This window comes from Balaenoptera acutorostrata, chromosome 10 (assembly GCF_949987535.1).
Source record: "Balaenoptera acutorostrata chromosome 10, mBalAcu1.1, whole genome shotgun sequence".
Taxonomy (NCBI): Eukaryota; Metazoa; Chordata; class Mammalia; order Artiodactyla; family Balaenopteridae; genus Balaenoptera; species Balaenoptera acutorostrata.
This window is the reverse complement of record NC_080073.1, coordinates 64,268,017-64,294,780: the sequence shown is the minus strand read 5'-3', so window position 1 is coordinate 64,294,780 and position 26,764 is coordinate 64,268,017. Positions and strand designations below refer to the sequence as shown.

Genomic DNA, 26,764 nt, shown 5'->3' with positions numbered 1-26,764 from the left:
ATCTAAACAATGGACTTGAGTGAAAATGTATTCCCCTTAATCTGATTTTTGCTGCTTAGCTGAGTCAATTTGTCTAACTCAGAAATACTGGGACTTTTATGACTGAACAATCTTGTTCAGTCGTATCTCTTACTATTTGGGGCCTAAGACAGTCAGCTTCATGTCATAGGGTCCTCATTTTAATCTCTCTGATCTCTGCTTGAAAACCAGCCAGTTTCTACCTGAGCTCATATCTTTATTGTAAAACTCTGTACAATGCAGTCAAGAGGAATCAACTCACACTATCACTCCAGCTCTTTCAAGTGTTCCTGTTCCTTTTGGGACCTTCCAAGGTGCTTTGGGAAATGCATCTCAGAACTGTCTTCATGGCAGAAGGACAGGAAAGACATCCTTTGGATTCTGTGTCCCATTTCTCAGGGGTGGCCCCATGAACCTTGATTCCCTGGAAATTGTGTATAGTACATACATAAATACTGAGTGGAGACTAATGTCCATTTCATGCTGCAGGGACAGAAAAGCACTGAGGAGGGAAGAAGGAGGTGTCCAGGGCCAGATCCAAGGGAAAGCACCGTCAGGTTGCATCTGCACAAAGATGGACTAGGCATTGGAGGAAGTATTTGATGGTAAGGAGCAAAGGCAGATCCATACCCAGAATAGGTATAAATTCCAGCAGGAATGCATCACTGCCTTCTTCAGGGTGGAAGGGTTATGGTATCATCAGTCTGCCACCCACCTGCCAAACTGTGGGCTCCATACAGGTCTCTGCTGTTGCTGTGCTGTTTGGCATTCAGCACTGGCAGAACTTTGATGGGCCGGCCTGAGGGAGACGGAGTCCAGTCTGTGGGGCCATGCATGGCTGCCATCCTTGCCACCACATGCTCAGTGCACAGCCATTACGTGGCTGAAGAGGGCGTGGTTGGCCTCCTCTGGGCAGGTCAATAGTTGACCTGGTTGTTGAGGGCCTACTCCATGGTGCATACTATCTGATCTGCCCACTTTGTGCTACTACCACAGGACCTTCCATACACCTCTTCCCTTCATTCCCTTGTCTACAGTCTTTCAAGGATGCTCTTTCCATCTCTCTGATCAAGCAATCTACCACTGCCCACCAGTCTTAACTTCTTTCCATGTCTGTCTCTGCAAAGCGGGCAATCAAGAGCACTGCTCATGCTCTCCCTTGGGGAGGATGTCCCCTCACCACTGGTCTCTCAGGCCACATCTAGGTGGGTCTGTGGTGTGACAACTGTCCAATTAGTTAACAATGATATCCTGTACTCACCTTTCTGGGAACCAATGACTTAATGAATCTCTTAATACCCAGCAACATGTTAGGAACTATATTTTAAATGGCAAATGAGCTCCTCCTACAGATGGTGGAGTCTTGCTCTAGAATCCAAGGGGTCTGTGCTGTACCTCTATTAGGGCTTGCCAGAGATGCCATGTGCATCCAGAGAGCTTGAATGAGATTAAGTGTATAAACTGCCTGTTACATAGCAGATATTCTCTACATTTTAATCACCCTGACTTTAGATACCACTGTTTTTTGGCACTGGATTCAGGACTGGACTATTGGGTTTCTTTTTCTGATGTTTAACAAAGACTATACCCATGTTTAGGAGTTTCTATATTAATGTTTCACTAAAGACAGCTGGTTCCCCAACTCTGTTAGGAACAATCTTTTTTCATTATTAATGAAGAGCCTGATGATCACAAAGACAACCGCAAAGTACTGAGAAGACGGACATGGAATTCTTGGCCCTCAAACCTATTCATCCTTCAGAAATATCTAAAGGTTTGTTTAAAATATAGATATTTGACCCTAACCTCAATTATTCTAATTCAGTAGGCCTGAGGTAGAGCTCAGAAATCTGTATCAAAAAAAAAAAAAAATCACCCAGGTGTTTCTGATTTTCAACCAAGTTTGGGAACCACTGCTCTAATCCACATGTGGGAAAAACCCAGTCAGTGGCCGGAGAACCAGAACCTCTTTTAGCTCACACCTCTCAGGGAATGAGAAACTCCTGTGCACAGAAAGGCAAGACTAATACCATGCAGCTCTTAAGTTGGCCTGCTTCACCCCAGTGCCTAAAAACACAGTTGGCACACATTAGCTACTCAATAAACAGTGAGTGGATGGATGGATGGATGGATGGGGATGGATGGATGAATGAATCAATGAATCAACTCTATCTCTGTGGCAGCACTGCCTTCTGAATACCATTGTTCTTTCCCCCCCTTATTAGACCTCTCTTCATAATATAGCTTTCCTATTAAGAGCCTCACTCATTTGTGTTTCCACTTAAGCTGGAATTTTCAATTCAAATATTTGAGCAAAAGAATCAGGAATTAATAAGACTGGGTTGCTACTGCCCACTTTAATAAAAACATTTCAGGCTCCTTATATTTTCCAATACTTTTCCTCTTCACAGTTCTACTTTCAAAAAGTCTGAATAGTGGGAAACTCTTTTTACAGTTGATTCTTGTGTGGTGTCAGCACTGAAATAGGCAATTGGTTCTAACACATTTTTGTTCTTAAATGTGTGTTATCCCATTAATGAACTCTAGGATACAGGTAGCCCTGTCCGTTAGTAACAAGGATGAAAAAAGACAGTCTCCAATAGATTTACAAAACTACCTGGCTTTTGTGAAATATTCATATAAAAACTCCTAAACATGTGTATAGCCTTTTGAGAAACTTGGGAAAAGAGCCCTCAGATTAGTAAGTATTTCTACAACTTTATTTCTTCCTGTAGCCACACTTCTCACCCATCTGTCTATTGAGGCCTCGTCTTAGATAGCAACATTGCCAGTAAGACTGTCTTACTTATCTTATTTGTCTCCGTTCAATGGATAGATTATTTATTTCGCTGTTTCATCTTGCCTTACAATATTTCATCTGTCTATTCCCAGTGAAGGTCTTGATCTAAAAGTAACATTCCATTAATGAGCATTCTTATAGAAGGTCCTTTAAACACACCCATTTAGGCACAGAAGTGCTTAATACATAGTTTTGTATATTTTTCCTAAACTGCATAACATTTTACACTTATTTTCAGGAAAATAATTTAAAGACTGTGCAAAGTAGATTAATAGAGGCTCAAACTCACTTTTGTCAATTCTTGTTTTAATTTTTATTGTCATCTGGTCACTGGCTGTTTGAGAAAGTAAGGTTATAGACTATAAATAAAACAGTGAGCGAAGTGAATTGTGAAAGACATTTCCATTGCAAAAATCTCTCTCTCTCTCTCTCCCTCTCTCTCACTCTCTCCCCCTCATATGCTCACACATATGCACACAGACACACAACACACACACACACACACACACACACACACACACACACAACACCTTCTCTTATAGCCAATTCATATAGGTTGGTATTCCAGGAGCTTTATGTTAAGTTTTGGCTTTAAATAAATCACTTCATCTAGCCAAAACCACTGACTTTTTCTTGGTTCCTACACAAAACTCTAATTCAAGTCCAGTTTCCTTCAAATTCAGTCCAGGTGCTAAAAAAATCTCTTGGTTTTCCAAGGAACATTCAACATAATTTCTCTACTCTGTATTCATATTTATAACATAGCCTCTAAATTGTCCAGTATTTTGTATTTTTGGGATTAAAGTGGCTCCATGGTGAATTTGTAGTCCATCCAATTCGTAGACACTCACTTATAAATGTATGTTTTTCCTCTTAAAAATTATTCCTTTAGGAACCTGTTTTTCATTATTTGCAAACTCTTCAGAACTCTTTAGAGAACAGGCATGTGTGTTATAAGTTAGCAACATAAAGAATAATAAAAACAAATAAACCATTTCTTTAGAATGACTTAAGTTACCACGCAATGTAAAAAAATCAGATCCATGGTAAACTCTGTAACTTTAGGCTTTTATGCTACTTAGAATTCTGGATATTTCTTTGGCTCTGGGCCTCAGAGGTAAATCAGTGTATTAAACCTTTATTAACTTTCAAACCTAAAATACACACAGAGCTTTTTTCGCCTCCCTTCTTCCTTGGCCCCAGCCTTGATTTTTTGGTTAAAAACCATGATCAACAACAATGCCTCTAATAATCAGATGTCATGTTTGGAAGTGTTAATAGACCTTATTCTAGAGCCTAGTCTTAGAGAGGCAATATGGCACCAGCATGCTGGGTTTGGATAATTTCTCCATCATTTACAGGATAAGTAACTGTGAACAAGTTACTCACTTTTGGCCTCAATTTCTTGTCTGTGATATGGAAAATCAATGCTAACCCAGAATGTTGGTGCAAAGATTATATCAGTTAATTCATGTAGAGAAATATCCATAACAATAGTAAAATTCAGTAAATATAAACTCTTACTATAGACTTTGAGGGATTTGGAAAATCACACAAATCAATTTTTGCATAACCATTATGATGTCACACAGATGGTGTGGGAAACAGACTAATTTCCAGAAGTTCTAAGGTGTCATATTTTCTCAGAATAAGTGACTTCTTAAATATATGTTTGAATGGTTTTAGGTCAGAAGATGAAGTTGGACATTTGATATTAAACTTTAATGTATATAAGAATCACATAGTTTCTAGATAAAATGCAGATTCTGATTCAGTTGTTCTGGGTGAAGGCCTGAGATTGGCATTTCTAACAAGCTGCCAGGAGATGTTAATGCTGCTGGTCCAGGGATCACACTCTGAGTAGCATGAACCTAGACAATCTCTCAAAGACCTTTAAGGAAAAAAAAAAAAAAAAAAAAAAGTCTAATTTAATAACTATCAAATAACTTACATATCTCGTAACCTGTCTGCTACTAAGAAACATAGCAACCTAATCAGCCTGGTGTATTGTGTCAATCTAGTAATCAGTAGGCATCATAGTGTCATGAAAGATTCTAAGCAGATGTCCTTATCCTTCCTAAAACTTTTATTGAGATAGTGGCTTAGAGCAGTGGTTCTCAAACTTTAACTGCAAGAGAATCACCTACAGTGCTTGTTAAACACATTGTTGGGTTCCCACCCCAGAGTTTCTGATTAAGTAGTTCTGAGATGAAATTAAGGCATCAGATGTTGCAGATACAGCTTGTCTGGGTACCATACGTCAAGAATGTCAACCAAGAAATGCTGAACACTGTAAGTAACAAAAAGAGTTTGTTTGCGGTCTTAAGCATTGCAGTTTTGGAGGCACTGATCCATGTAGCAACTCAAATGTGCTCTGAGGGAAGTAGAAAATGGTCAGGTTCATAAAGGCAACAGACAAAGATATCCCAGAGAATTTACATAGGCTATTTTTATGGAACTACGGGTCGACGTTGGCAGGCATTCAGCCACTTGCTGGTAGTAGATTGGCTGCTAAACTGTCGACTCTAGGGAGTAAAGAAGACAGGTTCCAGGTGGTCTCAGGATGCCTGGTTCGAAAGTATGTTGCATTCAGGGCTGGATGTGTGTTTCACTTCCTTAATGGCCTTCCATCTCCACTTTAGGTCCCTTTGACGTAAGTGACTACATTTTGTTTTTCATGGTCCACGAGAACACTGGCTTGGAGTACTCATTGCATTGATTCTTTTCTGAAGTCAGCCAAAGTCTACCAATGTTTTCCTACATGAGTCATCTATATAAGCATATACTATCTGCATTGGAGGAGCTTCAACATTGGTTGTTTTGAGATACTGTGACATTGTGATTTAGAATAAGCAATACATATAGCTGTCCCTCAGTATATACAGGAGATTGGTTCCATCTAAAATCCATGGATGTTTGAGTCCTCTGCATAAAATGGTGTATCAGTAGTATTTGCATATAACCTACACACATCCTCCCATATACTTTAAATCATCTCTAGATTATATTGTTCTGAAACAAATAGACTCAGATATTTCTTCCACAAAGATGGGTTTATTAGGGATCAGCAGAAAATTGAAATTTGGGGTCTACAATCACGGCAAGCCACATGCAAGTTCCCAAATGCCAAGGGAAGGAGAAGGCTTTTACAGAGGGGGAAAAGGAAGTCAGGAGGGCTGGAGTAAATGGAGTCCATGGCTTTTCATTGGCTGAGTCCTTGCCAGGAAAGAAGGGGAGTCTTTCTTCTTCTTGTGGGCCTCTGCTATTGTAATAGCGTGTGAGAGCTCCCCATTCTGCTCTCCCAACTGTATTTAATTGAGGTTTTTGGGTTTTATTTACTTATTTTTTTTTTACAATTACTTATAATACCTAACAATGTAAATGCTTTGTAAGTAATTGTAAATACAATGGAAATGCTATGTAAAAAAATAGTACCAGCGTGCATCAAATTTGAGTTTTGTTTTTCGGAATTTTCTGGAATTTTTTTCCCAAATATTTTCAATCCTCAGATGTAGGACCCAAGATACAAGGGTTTGGTCTCTACTGTATTTGGTCTTCAACCTGGACTCTGCTCCTGGCACAGAGCTCCTAAAACCCTGTGATAAGAGCAATAAAGGTGTCCTTTGTTATATTAATGAGGAGACTTTGGGAAAGCCCTTAGGTAATCTGAATAAAGGGCTGGTGGCCAGGGGAGCCAACCAAGGGATTAGAGGGTTGGAACTTCCAGCACCACCCCTACAATCTCCAGGGAGGGGAGAGGGGCTGGAGGTTGAAATCACACCCATGGTCAATGATTTAACCAGTCATGCTTATGCAGTGAGGCCTCCACAAAAACCCAAAAGGACAGAGTTTCTGTAGCTTCCAGGTTGGTAAGCACATGGAGGTGATGGAGAGTGATGCCTGGAGAGGGCATGGAAGCTCCGAGCCCTTTCTCCACACCTTCCCCTATGCATCTCTTCCATCTGGCTGTTCCTGAATTATATCCTTTCATAATAATCCGGCAATCTAGTAACTAAAATGTTTCTCTGAGTTCTGTGAGGCACTCTTAGCAAATTAATTGAGCCCAAGGAAGAGGTCCTGGGAACCTCTCATTTATGGCTAGTGGGACAGAAGTACAAGTAACAGTGTGGACTTGTGTGGGGTGGAGTCTTGTAGGATTTTTGGAATCTGACGCCATCTCTGGGTAGATGGTATCGGAATTGAGTTGAATACTAAGACTCCTCTCTGGTGACCCAAGAATTGCTTGTAGGTGTGCAGATCGCCTGCCCATTGGAATTGGTTTCAGAACCAAAAAAGAAAAAAGAAAAGAAAAAAAAATGCCATCCCTAGAATCATGATTCCTAAATGTGTTTCAGTTTGCTTACCAAGCCAGTGGAGCAAAAGATCTCATCACCTCCCATTTATCCCCATGCGATAGAGTCAAGAGCAAGAGAGGTGCTGGTTTTGATTAAAGAATGGTGAGGTGATGCCTGTTTCTTATTATGAATAAATTATTAATACCCCAGATGTATTAGGACCAAGATTGTCATGTTATAAACATGAAAAAGTAAACATGGATCCCTGGAGGAAGTCTTGTTGGCCCTGCAATTTCACTGTCCACAGTGATAACCACTGATGTGATGGATAAAAGTCACAAGTCAGAAAACCTCAGAACGGTGTCATCACTTGAGTTACTGCATGCAACACCCAATATTCAGAAAATAGTGCAGAACTGAGTGAAATTGTGCTTGGAGGTGAAGAGTAACCAAGGGGAAGGGGGGGATCAGCTAGATAAGGTTACTTATTTGAATCTCCAAAATGAAACCTGAATGTATTTGAATAAGTCATATTTCCCACACTAACCTCCACACAGAAACATCTCAGGTCCCCTAAGTTCATTACCAAAAATTCAGTCCTTGCTCCCCGATGGCAAATGAGAGTAACAAGGACTAGGTTTTGAGGACAAAGGAAAGAGAAATTTACTGATTCACCAGCAAATGAGGAGGGTAACAAACTAGTTTCTTGAAAACTACCTTCCTGCCTTCTGGGGAGAAAGCAGGAGCCTTAAAGGAAATTCTTGGGTTTCTATGGTTAAGATGAGAGAAACAAGCAAAATCAGCAAGAATGCCCACCCATGTTAATCAGTAACAAAGAATGCACAGTAACAAAGAATGTAAGTTTTTCTTCCCAACAACGGAGGGAGGGACGGGAAAAACAGTTTCATTTAGCAATCATCCATCAAACAGTTTCATCCTTGTGACCTGTTACAAGTTCGCCCTAGATTTGCCCACCCTCCCAAGGAGAGCGGTGAGTAAGCAAGACTCAGTTTCCAGGTTTGACTACGTGGGATGCTCGAACCTCTCTGATGGTGTCCTTGGGGCTGCCCTGGAAGGCACCATCTTTAGAATAGGGATGTGGAGCTTATAGATGAGGTTTTCCTGTGCATTTGGCTCTATTGACATCACTTGTTACAGAAAGCAATGGCTATCTGGTGTTGGTGCTCTCCAAGTGCATCATCACCTGACTCAAAGAAACTGCAGAAAGAATGACTGATGGCCAGAAGCAGATTCCTACAACAGCGTGTTAATATTAATAGTGTCAGGATCTGGATCAATGCTTGAAAATAATCCTCCCATTTGACAAGCTACAGAGAACATTTTAATGGATATGTTTGCCAATTCGCCTCAACAATGTGAAATAATAACATGGAGAAAACTGAAGTAATATAAGATATAATATTCTTAAGATGAAGGTTTAGGGAGAGGAATAGATTGAGAGTTTGGGATTGACATGTGCTCACTGCTATATTTAAATAGATAACCAACAAGAACCTACTGTATACCACAGGGAACTCTTTTCAATATTCTGTAATAACCTAAATGGGAAAAGAATTTGAAAAAGATTAGATATATGTATATGTATAACTGAATCACTTAGGCTGTACATCTGAAACTAACACAACATTGTTAATCAACTATACTCCAATATAAAATAAAAATTTAAAAATAATTTAAAGGAAAGATGAAGGTTTAATAAACATCTAAAAATACTGCTTGCCAGTTTAAAGCTGTCGCCTCGCTATGGACACTAGCTTACTTATCTTTTATTTCCTTTGATCCCTATGATTTAATTGAGGGTTTACTGTGTGTTGAACACTAGTCTGTTCATTTGATGGCTTGTTTAATAAATTTGTATAAGCAACAGATGAAGGAGATGCTTGCTCTTTCACCAAAGAAAAAGTTGGGGCACCTAGAAGTTAGTAACTTGCCCAAGGTACCACAGAAGGCAACAGAGGCAGAATTTAAACAAGGCAGTTTGGGGCACCAGAAATTGTGATTTTTAAACAACCACAATGTACTTCTCTCATGTAATGATGTGAAATTTATAATTGTCATTGATTATAAATGTTACATTTCCCAGGGAACATGTGTATAGAACAAAAGCATCCTTGAAAGTGTGTTTGCTGGAAAGGGAGTATGCTTTAATGCAAAGAACAAGAGCTTAGGAAACAAGTTTGATCCCTAATACCCCAGGTGGTATGGAGGAAATCAGTTACACTCACCCTAGACCTCAGGTTTCTCACAAATTAAATTTTGGTAACAGTTTAACAGAAATAGATGATCTTTGATATTAGATGTGCCCTGATATTCTTGGATTAGGTGACGTGATATTTGAGGACAGTACCTTTTCGGCAAACCTGCCTGCTACCTATGTATAGGACCAGCTCTGGAGAGAATTTTTTTTTAATGCCAAAAAGACCAGATTCTGCCAAGACTTTTCCTTCCTATGATTATACCAAAATCTTATGAAAGTATGTATCCTTTCTTTCTTTGCCCTTGGAAAAAATGCTCATTCTTTCAGAGATCTAAGTTGAGATTTGGAGTAAAAGGGTTTTCCTCTAGTGTTGAATTACCTTTTATTGCTTTGTTTTCCAAATTCTAAATAGCCTTATAAATAATGTATCCCAGACTTAGTAAAAAATCATCGTACTATGTGTTTCTTTGCTTCTATTCCTTATATGTTTAAATCTATAAAATTGCATATTTTTAGTGAGGAATGTGGTAATTTTCACTTAAGGCACAGTCAAAATAGGATGTGAAACTTTTGCTATATACAAATCCAATAAGTTAGTCATTATTTGCCACTCTGACCAGACATGTGTGTGTGTGTGAGTTTAAGTGAATATGTGTGTGTTGGCTTTTGTGTTTGGAAGTACTTGTGTGGAGGGAATCATTAGCTGGTTTAATTGGGGTAATTTAAAATCAGGTTTCAGAGAGACACACAACTTCTCATCTCTGAAGATTTGACTAAGAGAGACATCAGACCTGGTTGTACCTTCCATCTTCATTGGCTAAGGTTCCGATCAGATACTCTATGGAGTAACCTGGCAGATTTAGGAACTTTCAAAATTCAAAACTCCCTTAAGGGAAGCGACATGGGGTAGGGGGGTTTTCCCTAAAGATGTAGCCCATTCCAGTGGAGACAAATGCTGGCTTGAGTTTCACCACTAGGTTTACTTGCATGCAAAAGTTCCCAATAAAATCCAGCTGGTTTAAATTTTGTCTGCAGACCTGAAAACCAGCAAATTTGGCTTGGCTTTTTATTTTGCAAAAAATGCTTCACACAGCTATAATCTGGAAATACTGAAGTGTCCAAACCCTCCACAGAAACAACAGAACAGCTGTCCCCTACCTTCACTTTTTCCCAGCTCTATCCTTAAAGGCTTAGGTGTTAAGGGAGGGGAAAAACTGCCACTGAGCATGATTCTATGAATCATCCATGACTACCTTTGTCATTTGCTCTAAACCAAAAAGGAAAGATTAAAGAGTTGCCATTGATGAGTGCGACAACTCACATTTTGGCATCACTAGAGAAGGAAGGCCCATTTAAAATCATGGAGGGAAATGAAACAACAAAACAATACTGTTACAATTTGAACAATCACTGACTCCAGTATGTGAAAGCACAGTGTTATCTTTTCCATTTTCCACCCTTACACTTTCATTGGCTTCATACAATCCCCTTATTGCCCATAATTGGGGATGAAGTTAGTGCCAGAGCTACATAAAACAAGCAGTCGTTCCTTTATACTTTCTGTGTATCATGATTGTGTATGTGAAGTCATAAAAATCATTTATTATGAGCATGTGTATTCCTGGCTTAAAGAGCCAAGTATTCTTGTGACAACAATATAATAGCATCAAATGTATTCCCATAAAACACCACATGTGGACACTTAATAGTTATTGCCCTGGCACCTACATGCTGGGATATCATCTTAAAGGAGGACTTCTTCAAAAAAACGAACGTTTGGTACTTACACAGATAAAATCCCCTAAGTGAGACAGGTTAGTAAGGGGTAGAGATTTAAGAATTCATTGATAATGACAATCATTCATCTTCTGTTAGTATCAGATTGTCTCTAACCATCTTCTCAAGTTCTTTTCATGGGTTCAATTATACCCTTTACAGCATTGCAAACATCAGTAAATATTCTTTCAATCTCAAAGTTGCAAGAATGCCCTAACACTACATTGGTATCTAGTAAACAATTATTCTTCTTCTCACTCATTACTCTTTGGAAAGCATTTACTGGGGGGCTTGTGGTACAAATCACAGTAAACAAATTGGTTTTCAAACTACGTAAAAGAATGTGGAATGGATAAAAGCTGCTTTGTCGGACAGTGTGAGTGTTTGGTGATGTTTTTAAAGTGTGTGTCTGTGACAGAAATTATTCCCACTGTCTCTTGCATTTCTGCTGGCTTCCAGCTTAGGGTGGAATGGCTTCCTTTGGTTGCCACTGACACTGAATACTGGGCTTTCCCAATTTGCAATACACTCAGAGTTTGCCAGAACTCTGGGACTGATGTTTTACTCTTGCATTAGTACCTGGGTCAGCTGGTCAGACACTGTAGGCATATGGTAGGGACTTTAAAAGCAACTCAACTTCAGAAAGAGGCCAGAGCCCACTAGTTCCTGATGGTACATCTACTTCAGGTGGGAGTCAAGGCAATCTGAAAGGAGGGAAGCCATATAAATCAGACTGCAGAGCTTTCTTCAAAGGGCACCTTATCTTAGGGATATACTGCTATGTGTCCCTGAGGTCTGTGTAGGAAGATGCTGTGGGTGATGTTTTAAGTTTCCAGACCAGCCATCATTCCATACCTGCATCTCAAGTCTCTCACTCTTCCTAGTGTAACAGACAGCCTGAAATGTACATGGCATTTTGTTTGAAGTCCATATGGTAGTTATTACATTAAGAATGTACACTAAGCATATGTCTACAATCCTAATAGCTCCTTCCAACACTTCTACATGGCTGCATCAACCCAGTTAATTTTTCTCACTGTTCTTTGGCCCTAACTTCCATTCCAACACCCCTCCTCTACAATGGAAATATTGTTGGTTTTAATTGTTTTTTGTTCTTTTAATGCTGCCAGGTAGCTGAAAGGGAACTTGCGAGGTGGTGAGGTCTCTTACTGATCCAAATAAAGTTATCTTCCATTGGTAAAACTGGCTCGGCAGTGACTATCCCTGTATCTGGTCATGCCCACCCATTCCTGATTTTTTTCAAAGCCGTGATCTATTAAAAAACATAATTCTCCAACCTCTTCCTCTCTTCCTCTCTAACAACCTCTATTCCACTAGCTCACAATAGTGTGGTTTACAATATGATCTGTTTTTTTCACCTCCAAAACCATGGGTTTTCTACTCTCTACCAACAGTTCTCTATCCTGACCATAACACTGAAAGCATCTAGAGAGATTTTGAAATTAAGAATGTCTAGTACTTTAATTATCTCTTCTCCCTTGACCTATTAAATCAAACCCTATACTGATAAGGCCAAGGAATCTAATTTTAAATGCTCCATAGTTAATGCTTATATGCAGCCACAATCAGAACACACTTTTCAAATTTAAAAAAAAATTATAGCTTCTATGTAGACCCTCTGCAATATACTTTATATGTCTTGTCTCACTTAATCCTCACAACAAGTCAATAAATGTTATTGTCCTCATCGAATAGAATAGGAAAGTGGGTACAGAAGAGTTTTTTTGTTTAAGTACCTCCAGTCACACATTTAGCAAATTTTAGAGCAAGGACTTGAGCCTGTGGCTTGAAGCCAAAGGCTGGCCTCTTTCCACAATGCCATACTGCTCCTTATTATATTGTCTGTATTTACTGGTAGCCTCTCTTTATTTTCAATTCTCATTATGTCTTTGTGGGATGATTTAATGTGAAGAAACAGCTGGAAAGTCCATATTAACAAAGTCCTACTATCTTGTGTTGTAATACAAGTCAAAGGAGTTTAGGAATAAAAATAATGGGGCCCTCTTTGATTTGGGTATAATTTAATCCCAGTAGAGATAATGATATTGCATCTCATACTTATTTTTAAGAATAAGGTGAACGTGACATTAGTATTGGTGCATGAGAGATAAGGAGAGACCGCATGACTATACATCCCATGGCCCCATATTTCCCCAAAAACAGAGAAAAGCATTCTCATTCCCAAAATGAAGACCATTATTCAATGGTCTCATCACCTTTCTCCAAGTCTCCTCTCCTCCTTTCTCACCTTTCTTTAACCTTTTTCTCACTTTTTATTTTCTCCCTCTACCTACTATTCAATTGAGAGTTATAAGAGAGGAGAGAAGAAAAAGAGGTAATATTAATTAAGAAGCTACCATTTGTCAACAGTTTTCATTTATGGTACATTATTACCCCTGAATTAGTCAGCTTTTGCAGGGTTAGGCAATTACATACAATCTCCAAGCTTCAGTGACTTACAAACCCAAAGACTGATTTCTAGGTTATGCCACATGTAGGCAGCTCTGGGCTGACAGCTGAGGCTCTGCTCCCCATTTCTAGACTTAGGCTAAAGGCATGGCCACTCTTTGGAACATGACATTTTTGTGGTAGAAACAAAAACTAAGCGACGGAATCACTCAAACTTCTGCTTGAACATGACATACATCATTGCTGCTCACATTTTTCTTTTTATAAATGTATTTATTTTTTATTTATTTATTTTTGGCTGCATTGGGTCTTTGTTGCTGTGCGTGGGCTTTCTTTAGTTGCGGCAAGCAGGGGCTACTCTTCATTGCGGTGCATTGGCTTCCCATTGTGGTGGCTTTTTGGGTTGCAGAGTACAGACTCTAGGCGCACAGGCTTCAGTAGTTGTGGCACGCAGGCTCAGTAGTTGTGGCGCACAGACTTAGTTGCTCCACAGTATGTGGGATCTTCCCGGACCAGGGATCGAACCCATGTCCCCTGCATTGGCAGGTGGATTACCAAGCACTGTGCCACAAGGGAAGTCTCAACTGCTCACATTTTTGACTAACTCAAGTCAAGGTGAAGCCCAACGGCAGGGGGCAGTAAAACAGACTCTTCTCATGGAAGGTGGTTCTCTAAGCCACATGGCATTGGGTGGTAGGAGTTTAATTCATTACAGTGAAAGAGGAGTGAATCCTCCTACAAAATAATACAATCGGTGGGGAGGGATAAATTAGTAGTTTGGCATTAATAGATACACACTACTATATATAAAATGGATAAACAACAAAGTCCTATTGTATAGCAAAGGGAACTATATTCAATATCTTGTAATAAGCTATAACGGAAAAAATCTGAAAAAGAACATACATACATATATGTATATGTGTATATATATATATATATATATATATATATATATATATATATATGACTGAATCACTTTGCTGTACACCTGAAAATAACACAACTTTGTAAATCAACTATACTTCAATCTTAAAAATAAATAAGTAAATAAATAATACAATCTATCTCAACTCCCTTTCTACATGTGAGCAGCATGAGGCTCAGAGGTTAAACTAACTTGTCCAAGGCTACTGCAGCCAGTGGATGACTCAACTAAGATTGTGATGGAGTTCTGGTTCCAAAGCCAGGGTTCTTTGCTATGAGCAGTCAAGTTGAAAAGTAGAGAGGTAAACGTTGCAGTTCTCTCCTCTATGACTCTTTCTTCTTTCATGCCAAATCTATTCCAATACATCGTGTTGTCTCAAGAACCTAAGGGTCATCTTTGATTTAACTTTGCATTTTTAATATCAAATAAAACTCTAAATTATATAATATTTTAAAATTGTGTAATTTATTGAGCACTTATTTTGTGCCAAGCACAGTTCCAAACTTTCTTTATATATTGTCACATTTAATTTTTAATTAAATTTTGTGGTTGGCATTATCCGATTTTAAAGCTAAGGGAACAGAGGACCAGTAAGTTGCCTAAAATGACAGCTCTGGGAGGAGGCAGAATCCAGATCTGATTCTGATGCTTCTGCTACTCTCTGATCATTCTGCTTTCCAACAGAAAACTCTTTGTTTTAAATATGCCCTTACATTTCCTCTCTTCTCTACTCCAACTTCTCCCACCTATTTTTAGTTTTCATCTTCCCATGCCTAAACTGCTGCTGTAGCTTCCTTATTAGATCTCCCCATCATGGATAGACTAATTCTCGAACTTTGACTTGATCTTGTTATTTCTGTGTGCTCTCCACTGCCACTGCTTTCATCTCTCCCACATCTGAATGCCTTCATCCAATTTTCAAGGACACCCAAAATGTAAATCAGCCTTATTTCCCACCATTCATCAAATGCGTACCTTTCCCCTAGGTGTCCTTTATCAATTTCCACTGCGCTTGAAGCACATTATTCACCTTACCCAAAATTCCATTGAGAATTTCATGAGAACAGGGTCATGTACCATCCCACGAATGTACCCCATGTTGATTGTCATGGCACTAGCTTTGAAGTAGGAAATAATTACTCAACTGGAAAATCTTTACTTGGGTCCAAATATGCTGGTTTCTGTCCCATGGTCCTGTGGACATTTATAGGTGACTAGGTATAAATGATCCATGAACTCTTAGCTCTGCTGGAATGGCTCTCCGAAGTAGAGGGCAGATTCTAAAATCTCCATATCCCATGAGGACAAGTTGAGAAATTGAAGAATAGCAGATTAACTAGCAGCAAACCTGGAATTAATGTTGCATCACGCCGACCACTCCAAGAGGCAATAAAAGTAGCGTTTGGGAGATCAGACATCTCCCAAACCACAGGATGAAAATTTTGCTTGACTCCCAGGAGTAGAGAACAAGAGAAATTATGGTGTCAGGTGCTTGTGAATATGTGTGCTTAATAGAGGAAAGGATTATAAATTAGAGCCTACATTGATGGGCACAAAATATTGTTCATATGGTGTTCTCTGAATTTCCATTGACTAAGTACAGATAAGAATCCTTAATAAATATTTATGCCCACCCAAATACATAAATATTTGCCTGTAAGTCACATATGCACCCGTTTTGCAAGATTTTTAAATGGATTCCCAGATATAACCCATGGAGAAAATAAAGGTACGTAAAGTGTGCCCCACTAGTATAGTATATACTTGTAGCAAAAAAGCACATAGTTTATTTTCTCTTACCTAGAATTTTACAAAGTTGTCTACTTATGGGCTCTTTGATTTTTCTAGCACATAAAAGTATTCTGCAGAGCTAGCGTTTCATGGAACAGCTTAGAAAACTCTGCCTCTTCTAACAAACCTGGACTTTCCTGTGTCTACCTGGAATCAGGTTTCTGAAATAGAAAATGACAGAAGGTTCTACTTCAGTCAGTTGGCCTCGGGAGATCTTTCTAAGGAAAGGGGACAAGGGAGAAAAGAAGGAAGGGAAAAGAGAAGGAGACAAAGAACCACAAAAGGAACCCCTTCGTTTATCCCTGTTTCCCTTCCCTTCCTCCCCACCTGTGCACATTTCTTCTCATGGAAGTTCCCAAGAGCTCTGCCATTTTAATATTAATTTTAATATTATTTTTCACTCTCAAAAATCTTGCAAACATAGATATTACTAGTCTCATTTTACAAATGAGAACACTGAAGCTCAGAGAAATTCTCAAAATTCTCCTCATCCGATGACCAAGATGCTTACTCTTCGCCCATCAATGAACAAACTTGACTGCTAGAATTAATCACCAGGTGAAATAGTTTCTTAACAGATTTTTGTTGATTGGGCAACAATATGCATGGCGGTTGGGATACTGAATTTACATTTTAAGAAGTGATAATATGTGAAAAATATGTGATTAATGTGAAGACCCTTGGCTAATGTCAGTTAAAGATGAGAAAGAACTAAACATGATATAATTATATATTTCAAAATGTATGCCACTGTACAGGGGCAGATCATGTGTTATTTCAGACATGAAACTTGCTCATACACATTTTTTGGCCATCAGATAATCGCATGGGCATGGCATTGTGTAATCCATGTTATATTGTAAATTAGATGGATATGATGTCTATTCTCAAGAAGGTTGCTGTCCAAGAAGAATTAACAGTATATCTCATACTTTGGTATTCAACTTTTTGCTGAAGATTCGCAAATGTATGTGCATTGAAAAAATACTACAATTGTATAATTTTTTTCTCATTTTAAAACTCGGTAACTTACAAAATTTTCTGAATCACCTCATCATGCCAAATGACTATGAAGTCTCTCCAAAAATGTATTTCTACCCTTTATTTTTTTCCCTAACTCTCTTTTCCTTGGTGTTTTCCATCGGTGTATGAAAAAATTGTGTACACCTGCCAGGTAAAGTCTTGTACATTTCCAAAAGGGGTAGACACTAGTGAATCATTCAGTTCCAAACAAAGACATCAGAAAGCTATCTGGACAGTTAATGGTATTGCCACGTATACTTTTTCATTAAAAAAATTCTGTACGTTAAAAACCTCCAAACATGAAAACATAAACTTTTAAAATTGATAAAATATAGTGTAGATTATTCCCATTCTTAGCTTACATTTGTCTTATTACAAGACCTCCTATATAATTCAAGGTAAAAATTCAGCATCTCCTAGAATGTAATTCACAGTAAAAATTACTGTTCCATTTTGGGAACACATTTTTGTCTATTGAACTCATTCCAGATATAGACAGATTTAAACCGTGGGATTACTTTATATTTTTCATCTGAGACTCAGGTTGTATTGATGTAGACATACATTACAGCAACAACAAAAAAAATAGTTACACTGCTCTTTTGTGTATTATTCTTTGTATGCCCTTTGTCTGGTGAATACTCCGGAAAACTTTACATATGGTCCTAACTCTACATCTGTAAAAACAGAAAATACTCATATTGATATCATAGTCTAAGATATCACCTTGAAAATTATGGCATTCATTTTTTTTTAATATTTCTGTTAAATGTCAAAGTTAAAGTGGTTGATTTATTTGATTTGAAATAGAAAATGATGAACATATTTCAGAGGTGTGTGCAAGTTGAAAAATCCTACAGGTATACGTGAGGCATTTCAGATGCTTTAGTTATTAGATTTTATGTCTTCTATTGTGATTTTCATCAACAGAAAATTATATATATGTATATTATATATATAATCATGGATATTTGTGATCAGATAATACTACTAAATGCTTCTTATTGTACAACACTATCAAATTCAACTGGTCCCTATTATTTTTCAAATCTATTTCCTAATCCATATGGCTGCCACATTAGAAAAAGCTGAAAATGTTTTACATGCTTTTGTGGTCTCCACGACGTTTTTCAAAATATATATTTGGTAGAAAAATTTGCTACAAATTACATCTTCACTATTTATCAACTCTGTGATCTTGGACAAGACAGCTATTCTGAGTTTCTTTAAGTTGAGCTAATAATTCCTATGTGGCTAGTTGTTATAAAATTTAAAGTGTTTGTCAAAGTGCCTTGTAAAGTGTTAAGCACCATATACATGGAAGTAAAGCATTTTGTATGTTACATGAGTACGTGCATGCATCTCTCTCTGCCATTCTGTATACAGATATATGAACATATATATTCTGCCATCATCATCATCATCACCTAGGAAGCTTTAAGAGATTCAGTATCTCTGCATTATCCCAGACCTACTGAATCAAAATTGCCATTTTAAGATAAACAGAAGATTCATATTAATGTTTGGAAAGCATTGCTCTGTGTGGTCTAGTGACAGTGAGATCTCTCTCTCTCTCTCTCTCTCTCTATCTCTCTCCCCACAAACACACATATACATGTAGCAGCCAGAGAGCTAGGCAGTGATACCAACAAAGTAAAGTAGATTTATCATCTTGAGTTGATAAAAGAACAGCCTAGAAAGCTACTTCCTATTTTAATTAGAACTGACCATCAATAGTAATAGAAGGGTAAAAAGTATTAAGCAGCTCATTCCTGGAATGGTGATGACAGTCCAGAATGAGGCAGAATGGATCACTGCACTGAAATTTTGACTAAAATAATCTAAGAAGTCCCATCCAATTTTGTAATTCTACCCTACATACACACTTGTGTATTTACAGATATATACCCTAACCACAAATATTATATTCCTATTTTCAATCTATATCTTTAGATCTATTTTGTATGAGCCCAAAACTACAGATGACAGATTTTTTTCTTATGTTCAAGCTTTAAAACATGGCCTTCTAAAACAATAATACTATATTGATCAAATCTAGTGTTAGTTTTCAGAAATAGTATCATTTTCATTCCAATTGTCATCTCAGTGACTATTTCATTATTTGCAGAAACTATTAAGAAAAACATGGAACGTTTGAAATATTTTAGTAGTGCAGTTGAAACTCACCATAATCACCAAGCAAATCCATTAGACATGTGAACACCACTGTCATTCAACCACAGATAAAAGAGTGGTTACCAGGCTTGTCAATGCAGTCATTTACTAACACTGAGCTTTTGGCTCATGACAAAAGATCTAGGCAACTATTCTTGAAGGTATACTTATTCATTTATATGTTTTTTGGTTTTGTTTTGGTTTTGGTTTTGATATACAGAAAGCTGTACATATTTAATGCATACAGCTTGATGAGTTTGAAGATAAGTATACACCATGAAACCATCACCACAATCTATACCATAAGCATATCCATCACCTCCAAAGATTCCCTGCCATCCTCTGTTATTATTTTGTGTGATAATGTAAATGATCAGGGCCCTATGGGGTTTTCCTGGGACAGATCCCTACCCCATACCCTCTGCTTTAGCTCCTAGCATCTGATGCATATTTCCTGAGTTTTTCAGATGCTTAAACCACCACCAAATGGAAGAAATTAACTACTTGATGATCATGAGCTTGTAGTCTGAAACTTCTGATGCCTAAGGATTGATAATGTTAACTGCCCAGTTACCTCAATATCAACCAATCAGAGAATTGTGCATGAGCTGATCACACACCCTGCAACCCCTCCCCTCACCTGGCCTTTAAAATGCTTTTCTGGAACCCTGCAGGGAGTTCAGGGTAATTTGAGTACGAGCCACCAGTTTTCCTTGCTGGGCCCTGCAATAAACCTTTCTGTGCTCCAAACTCCGACATTTCAGTTTGTTTGGGTTCACTGTGTGTTGGGCACACGAACTTGCGTTTGGTAATAATTTGAGCACTTAACCTAAGATCTATCTTCTCAGAAAAATTGTAAACATACGATTCAGTACTGTTAATGATAGGCACTATGGTGTACAGTAGATTCCTAGACTCATTCATCTTGCATCACTGAAACTTCATACCCGTTGACTAATAACTCCTAAGTTTCTGCTTCCCCCCAGCCCCTGGCAACCACAGTGTGTTTAGCCACAGTGGAAGAAAATAAACCTAAGACATGTTTTTATCTTCTTTGAAGTTTGTGAACTAAATAAAGGGATATGCCTCATTGATGCATGCTATGACTGTTTAGGGAAAGCATATTATTTAGTTGGTTTAGTTTTTACTACATACATTTTAGTAGCAATGATGTTATATCCATGTTAGGTGTTTACACCTTGATTTATCATATTACTAAAGTATTGGTTTTTCAAACTTGTAGCTGCTGATATGTTTTCCCTTCTTCCCAGCAGCAATGCTCCTTAGATCCACTTCAGCAGGATGTTTTCATACACTGATGATCAAAAGAGTCCATGATGCATGGAATCTCAATCCTGATCGTAAGGTGAAACAATTCAAAACTCACTTATAATTTACATACCTTCAGATGAGACAATATTGACCAAATTATAAATAAAACCGACCCTGGGATACCCAAGAAGATCATCCTTGAATTTTCATTCTCACTAAGATGTTGCCATGGTATTGGTGCTCTTTTATTTAAACTTCTAAAGAGAACAATAGAATTTTAACTATGCCATGAGATGTATTAATGGGGATAAATTAGGATTTTGGAATTAACATACACACACTACTATATATAAAATAGATAACCAACAAGGACCTACTGTATAGCACAGTGAACTATATTTAATATCTTTTAATAACCTATAATGGAAAAGAATCTGAAAAAGAATATATATATATATATATATATATATATATATATATATATATAACTGAATCCCTTTGCTGTACACCTGAAACTAACACAATATTGTAAATCAATTATACTTCCATTAGAAAAAGACAGCTACAAAAATAAATTTTAAAAACTGTTCTATGAAAATATTCATTTTCATCAATTTTTTCCTCCAATGAGACTCTTCTAGATTATGCTTTATTTAAATTTTAATTGAAGGTTTACAGATTTGCAGTTTGTGCTAAGTTTAATTTCTGTTTCAAGAATTCTGACATTTATTTTTAAATCATTAATTTGTGCATGATTTACCACATTTTTTACAATGCATTTACCACTTCATATAAATTATACAAAGTCGTGGTTTGGTCTGCATCAGCTCTCAGCCACTGCTGTACAAGGCTTTTGGAAGAAAAAAGGAGAAATGATCCCATCTCTGAAGCTCATTTGGGGAGAATACTATATAAATTTGTTCTTACTGTAAGGTTGAAATTAATCTTGATTTCCTGTCAAATGTACAGGGATTTTACAATATAGTTCATAATAATGTTTAATTCCTCTAGGGTAGGAGTTAAGATAAACAAGTCACTGACAGTGTTTATCTATAAATATAGCAAATGGTGTGGGACTGAGGTTGGTTATTAATTCTGCCGACTTTAATTTCATGGTTATAAAACACAGTAAATCTCACTGTTTATAAAAGGTGGGAAAGAATCTCCAATGGGCTTCAGTAGCCAAGAAACCTTCTGTAACATTAATCTCTCTAACTGATATTTGGTATCCTCCTAGGGTGCAATATTTAAGATTGTGGAGTGACTGCTAGTCACATTAAAATTTTCACTGGGATCATTAGCTAGCATTTCTGTCATTGATCTATTATAACTTTGTTAATGAGTTCCATGTGAGTGAAATTTAGTGAATGAGACTATTCTTTCTAAGCCTTGCTAGGTGAATGTTTAACAATTAATTTAGGCAGTTATATATCTAAAAGATAGCCTAATTAATCAAAATCATACCTTTTTTCTTATACAAAGATGAATTGTAATACCTAACTAGGCAAGATGTACTGAATAATCAGCCAGTGTACATTATATACATTTACATTTAGGTCATGAATCTGCCTAAAATGTCACAAAATGCCATAAAATTAAAAAAGAAACAAAATAATTTATTCTTAATATTCCAATTTATTTAAATATAAGATTTGATTATGATCACTTACTTCCCTAAAAATCTGTGTGCTTGGGCTTTCCTGGTGGCGCAGTGCCTAAGAATCCGCCTGCCAATGCAGGGGACATGGGTTCAAGCCCTGGTCCGGGAAGATCCCACATGCTGCGGAGCAACTGAGCCCGTGCACCACAACTACTGAGCCTGCACTCTAGAGCTCACGACCCACAACTACTGAGCCCACGTGCCACAACTACTGAAGCCCACACGTCCTAGAGCCCGTGCTCCACAACAAGAGAAGCCACGGCAATGAGAAGCCCGCACACCGCAGCAAAGAGTAGCCCCAGCTCACTGCAGCTAGAGAAAGCCCGTGCACAGCAACGAAGACCCAACACAGCCATAAATAAATTTATTTTAAAAAATCTGTATGCTTAATTTGATTGAAATTAATTCTTCCCTCAAAAAGGACCACTGTTATAAAAATGGTATTTTTGAAATAGCTCGATTTTTCCATTCCGACTTGCTAGTGAATAACAGAATTATTTTGTAACCACAAAAGTGAAAAAAAATCACAGCCTCTACCTCTATTGCTTTTACATTCAGAAGAGGTTGATTTTTCACTTCCCAAGAAGGTCAGACTTTTATAAATATAGGATAATCTGATATGTGAGTTGGGGATTAAAACAATCTTGAACTAAAAATGTCTAACTGTATTGGAGGTCAGACTCCTTGAGAATGAGTTTTCAATGACAAAATCCTCAGTTACTTTTCAGCTCTTGTATTGGGCTGTTTCTCCTGGACCCACCCTGAGAGTTTTATTACTGATCTGAAACAGTCTGGCTCCTGTGCTTTCTACCAATTAGTCTCAACATAGATCTCAAACCTTGGCTTCCAAGGAGCTGGCTTCTGACAACATCAGCCCTGGGTGGAGAGAGGCTGAATGGAACTGTTGGTAATATACCTTCTCATCTCCTTTCCTGCTCAGAGCCTCTTGTCACTCATGTCATTGGATGCAATACCCCGCTATTTGATACACTCACTTCCACAAAAAACTATCCAGTCAGACTTAGACTTCCAGGTCTCAAAATGCATGAAACATCTATAAAAGACAGCAAATGCTCTCTCAAGTGGAGGCTTTATCTGTTCCCCACCCCCTTTTTTTAAGCCTCAAAACCCACCTGAACCAATTATCATCAAAGAAATTGGTTATTGTGTTATTGGTATGTTTGACATTCATATATGTGTTGACTTGAATCAAAGCTAGGGATGCTTTCACTTCAAAGTTATCAATAAAGTCACCTAAAATAGATCTATCAGTTAAGTCTATGGATTACATCTTCTTGTCTTATGAGTTGTGAACTGAGGGTGGAAATGTGTTTAGTAAAACATGGTCAAGAAGACAAGGGCCACAGAATGGCCAAGAGGATCCCTTCGGTAAGGCAAAAGTAGGTAAAAGCAATAGAAAGTGAAGGGGCTAAAAAAGGGAGACAGAATAGGGGAAATAGCAAAACCAGATATGGAAGTGTTTAGGTAGAGGCAAACAGTGTGATTTGTTTAAGGAGCCTCCTTTACGTACTTTAAGAATTCATAAATACTGTGGGTCTTAGGGAAATGAGATATTGTTAAAAGCACATTCAAACAATCACTCTTGTAAAGAAGGACTCTTTTTCTGTATCCCAATGGTTAGCCTTAAATTACTGTTTTTTTTTTTTTTTTCCTAGTCTATGTGTAAGGTACAATGAGCTGTCTTATAAAATGTAATCATTTTCCTAGTCATGGTTTGGGAAAAACAACAACAACAACAACAACAACCACACAACTGCTATTATGAAATTATTTGATTAAAGGGTGAAAAAAGAGCTGTTAAAATTGAATAAAAGTACTCCCCGTTTCACCCAAATCTATCATATTTTATTAAGATAATGTCATAGAAATAAATTGTTGCCTTATAATACAAAGCAAATTACAACCCACAGGATAAAGATAATGCATGACTTTTAATACTTTCATCTCATTTTCATTATTTTCTTTCAGATTATCTGACCCTGCATAATGTCAAAGGCATTGCATTGCATAAAGGAAAACATGCAAAGGAAATAACTCTCAGCGGATTTCATTCCCCCTTCAATGGTCAGTGAAAAATCCATCCTCTAAAATATTTTTAGTATTTGTTCTCTCTAAAAATCCAGTAATTAAAAAAAATCTTTTGTTTCTAGAAGTCATCTATGCTGTCATGTGCATGACAGTCATCTGTGGAATTCTTCTTTTGGTGATGGTCAAACTGAGGTAACTGGATGCAACTCAGAAGGGAAGGGCTAGAAAGGGACCAGCCCTGTGAAAGCACATTTCACAATGGCAGAGCTTACCAGGGCCGAGAAGGAAAGCTTCTCCATTAAGACTTAGGAAACCATTCTTAATGTGGGATGGGTACATGAAAACGTTACTCTGTCTTCATATGTAAGGTAAATGTGATCACAGGGATTCTTTCATGTTGCATTTTATAAGCACATATGCATTGTTCTCCCAATGAAATGGCTCCCAATCATTCCCCTCGTTTTCTTACAAAATCCAGATTGAACTTTGCTGCATGCCTTAATCAGATCACTTGCAGGATTAATCAGCTCATATAATGGACCTGCTGTGTACTTCATACACTTTATACTTAACTGAAAATTTACTCTTCACTCTAATTTCTTATATGCTAATGAGCTTTATTCATATTTTACCATGTAGTTATTAAATGAGAAATGTAATGAGGCCTCACTGGGTAACCTTAGAAAGACATATTACTATTGCCTGATGTTAATTCCCTCTTTCCAAATCTTCTGTTTCCTTGGCTGCCTTCATTGTGAATGTGAGACCTCAGGTTAGAGATACATCAACTTCTAGATTTCTACATGTCTAGGGTTTAAAATATTTCTACTTATATAACACTTACAAATAGATATAAAGTGGTGTTCAGTTGCTTAGTTTTAATTTTTAAAAAACCCTCATATTTAAATATCAATGCTGTTCATTTGCTTATTCATGATACAAATGTATACATTTTGTATACAAAATGGAATACAAATATTCCATCACAGAGGTATAATTTGAGCATCATAAATGTTAATGAAGAAATATATATTAAGTGTGTATATACATCTATATTATATACATACACATAAAATATACTTCTCAGTAAGATTAGGCCTGAGGGCAGCAGAGGTGGTGGACATTTCTCTGATCTCATGACGCTCAGAGAAGAAGAGTCAGTAAACTTGATGATGCTTGTACACATATGGTTCCTCAGACTCCAAGGCTTTGATGACCAGACAGATCAAGTGCAAGATTTAGTGGGGAAGGTGTATGATGGTACCAAGGAGTTGGGAACGTGATGAGTGTGTGCTCTGTCTACAGACATTCAAACTTACTTATTTTTAAAAGTAATCCCAGCTAAACATATTCCCTTGTTGGATCCAGCTCCTCTAACTGTTTAATTTAATGCTGACCAATATCAATACCAAACAAACTGCTTCTCTCCAAGGCCTTAAAAGTTGTATTTGTATGAAAAGATATTCTTTGAGTTCCAAGATATAGTTTAAAGGCCAACAAATAAGAGTCAGTTTCAAGAGGGAAAAATAGCATTTGGAATTTATTAAACTTTCCTTTATTTGGTTTAAAATATTTGCGAGCATGGTTCAGTTACTGGGCCTGTCTAGATATTCCATCACAGAGGTATTGTTTGAGAGAAGCACAAAATAACTTTCTAGCTTAACAAAAATCTTAAAGGTTTTCAATCTTTATTTTTTAGTCACTCACTTAATGTATAAAGTTCACATCTGTCACCTTGTTTTTTTTTACAGATTACTGTTGTGCCCCAGATAGATAAGGCCTATGGCTATTCAAAATTTCCTATATATCAGCTGTTATTTCACCTCCTTTCTTGCCCACAGAGAAAGACATATTCCTTTACTGGATGACAATGGGAGTGTTATAGGCAAAAATCTTGAATTGATTCTAATATGTATTTAAAAGCAAATCATTCATATTATATATTATAATATTTTTATTAGTTATAATATCACATTGTAATATATTATAATTATATTATACCATTATTATTATATTACATTTAGTTATCAATTATTTTCCATGCAATTTAAATTTGATCCTTACATGTAATCTGAAAGATCCAGACCCAGGGTTAAGAAATGACAAAAGTAAAAGCCATCATGGAAAGAAGGAACAAAACAAAACAGAAGCATCAGTAACAACAAAACCTGTGTTACCTCACATTGGAGATCAATAATACCTTCTTCATAAAGCAGGCTGCTTGCCACTCACCTGGTGGGCAAGTCTAATCCATGTGAATACCTTCTGCAGTAAAGATTAAGGATTTTGCATTTGCTCCATGTTATGCTAAATTAAAACAGCCCTAAAT

General features: G+C 37.4%; 1 protein-coding gene across 1 annotated transcript in view; it reads left to right on the top strand.

Moving 5' to 3' along the window:
• The window catches only part of GFRAL (GDNF family receptor alpha like), a 59,825-nt gene that overhangs the window by 30,287 nt on the left and 2,774 nt on the right, over nucleotides 1-26,764 (top strand). The window contains 2 exon segments of the mRNA XM_007186949.3: nucleotides 24,376-24,471; nucleotides 24,558-24,627. Of these exon segments, the coding sequence (XP_007187011.1) occupies nucleotides 24,376-24,471; nucleotides 24,558-24,627 (166 nt within the window).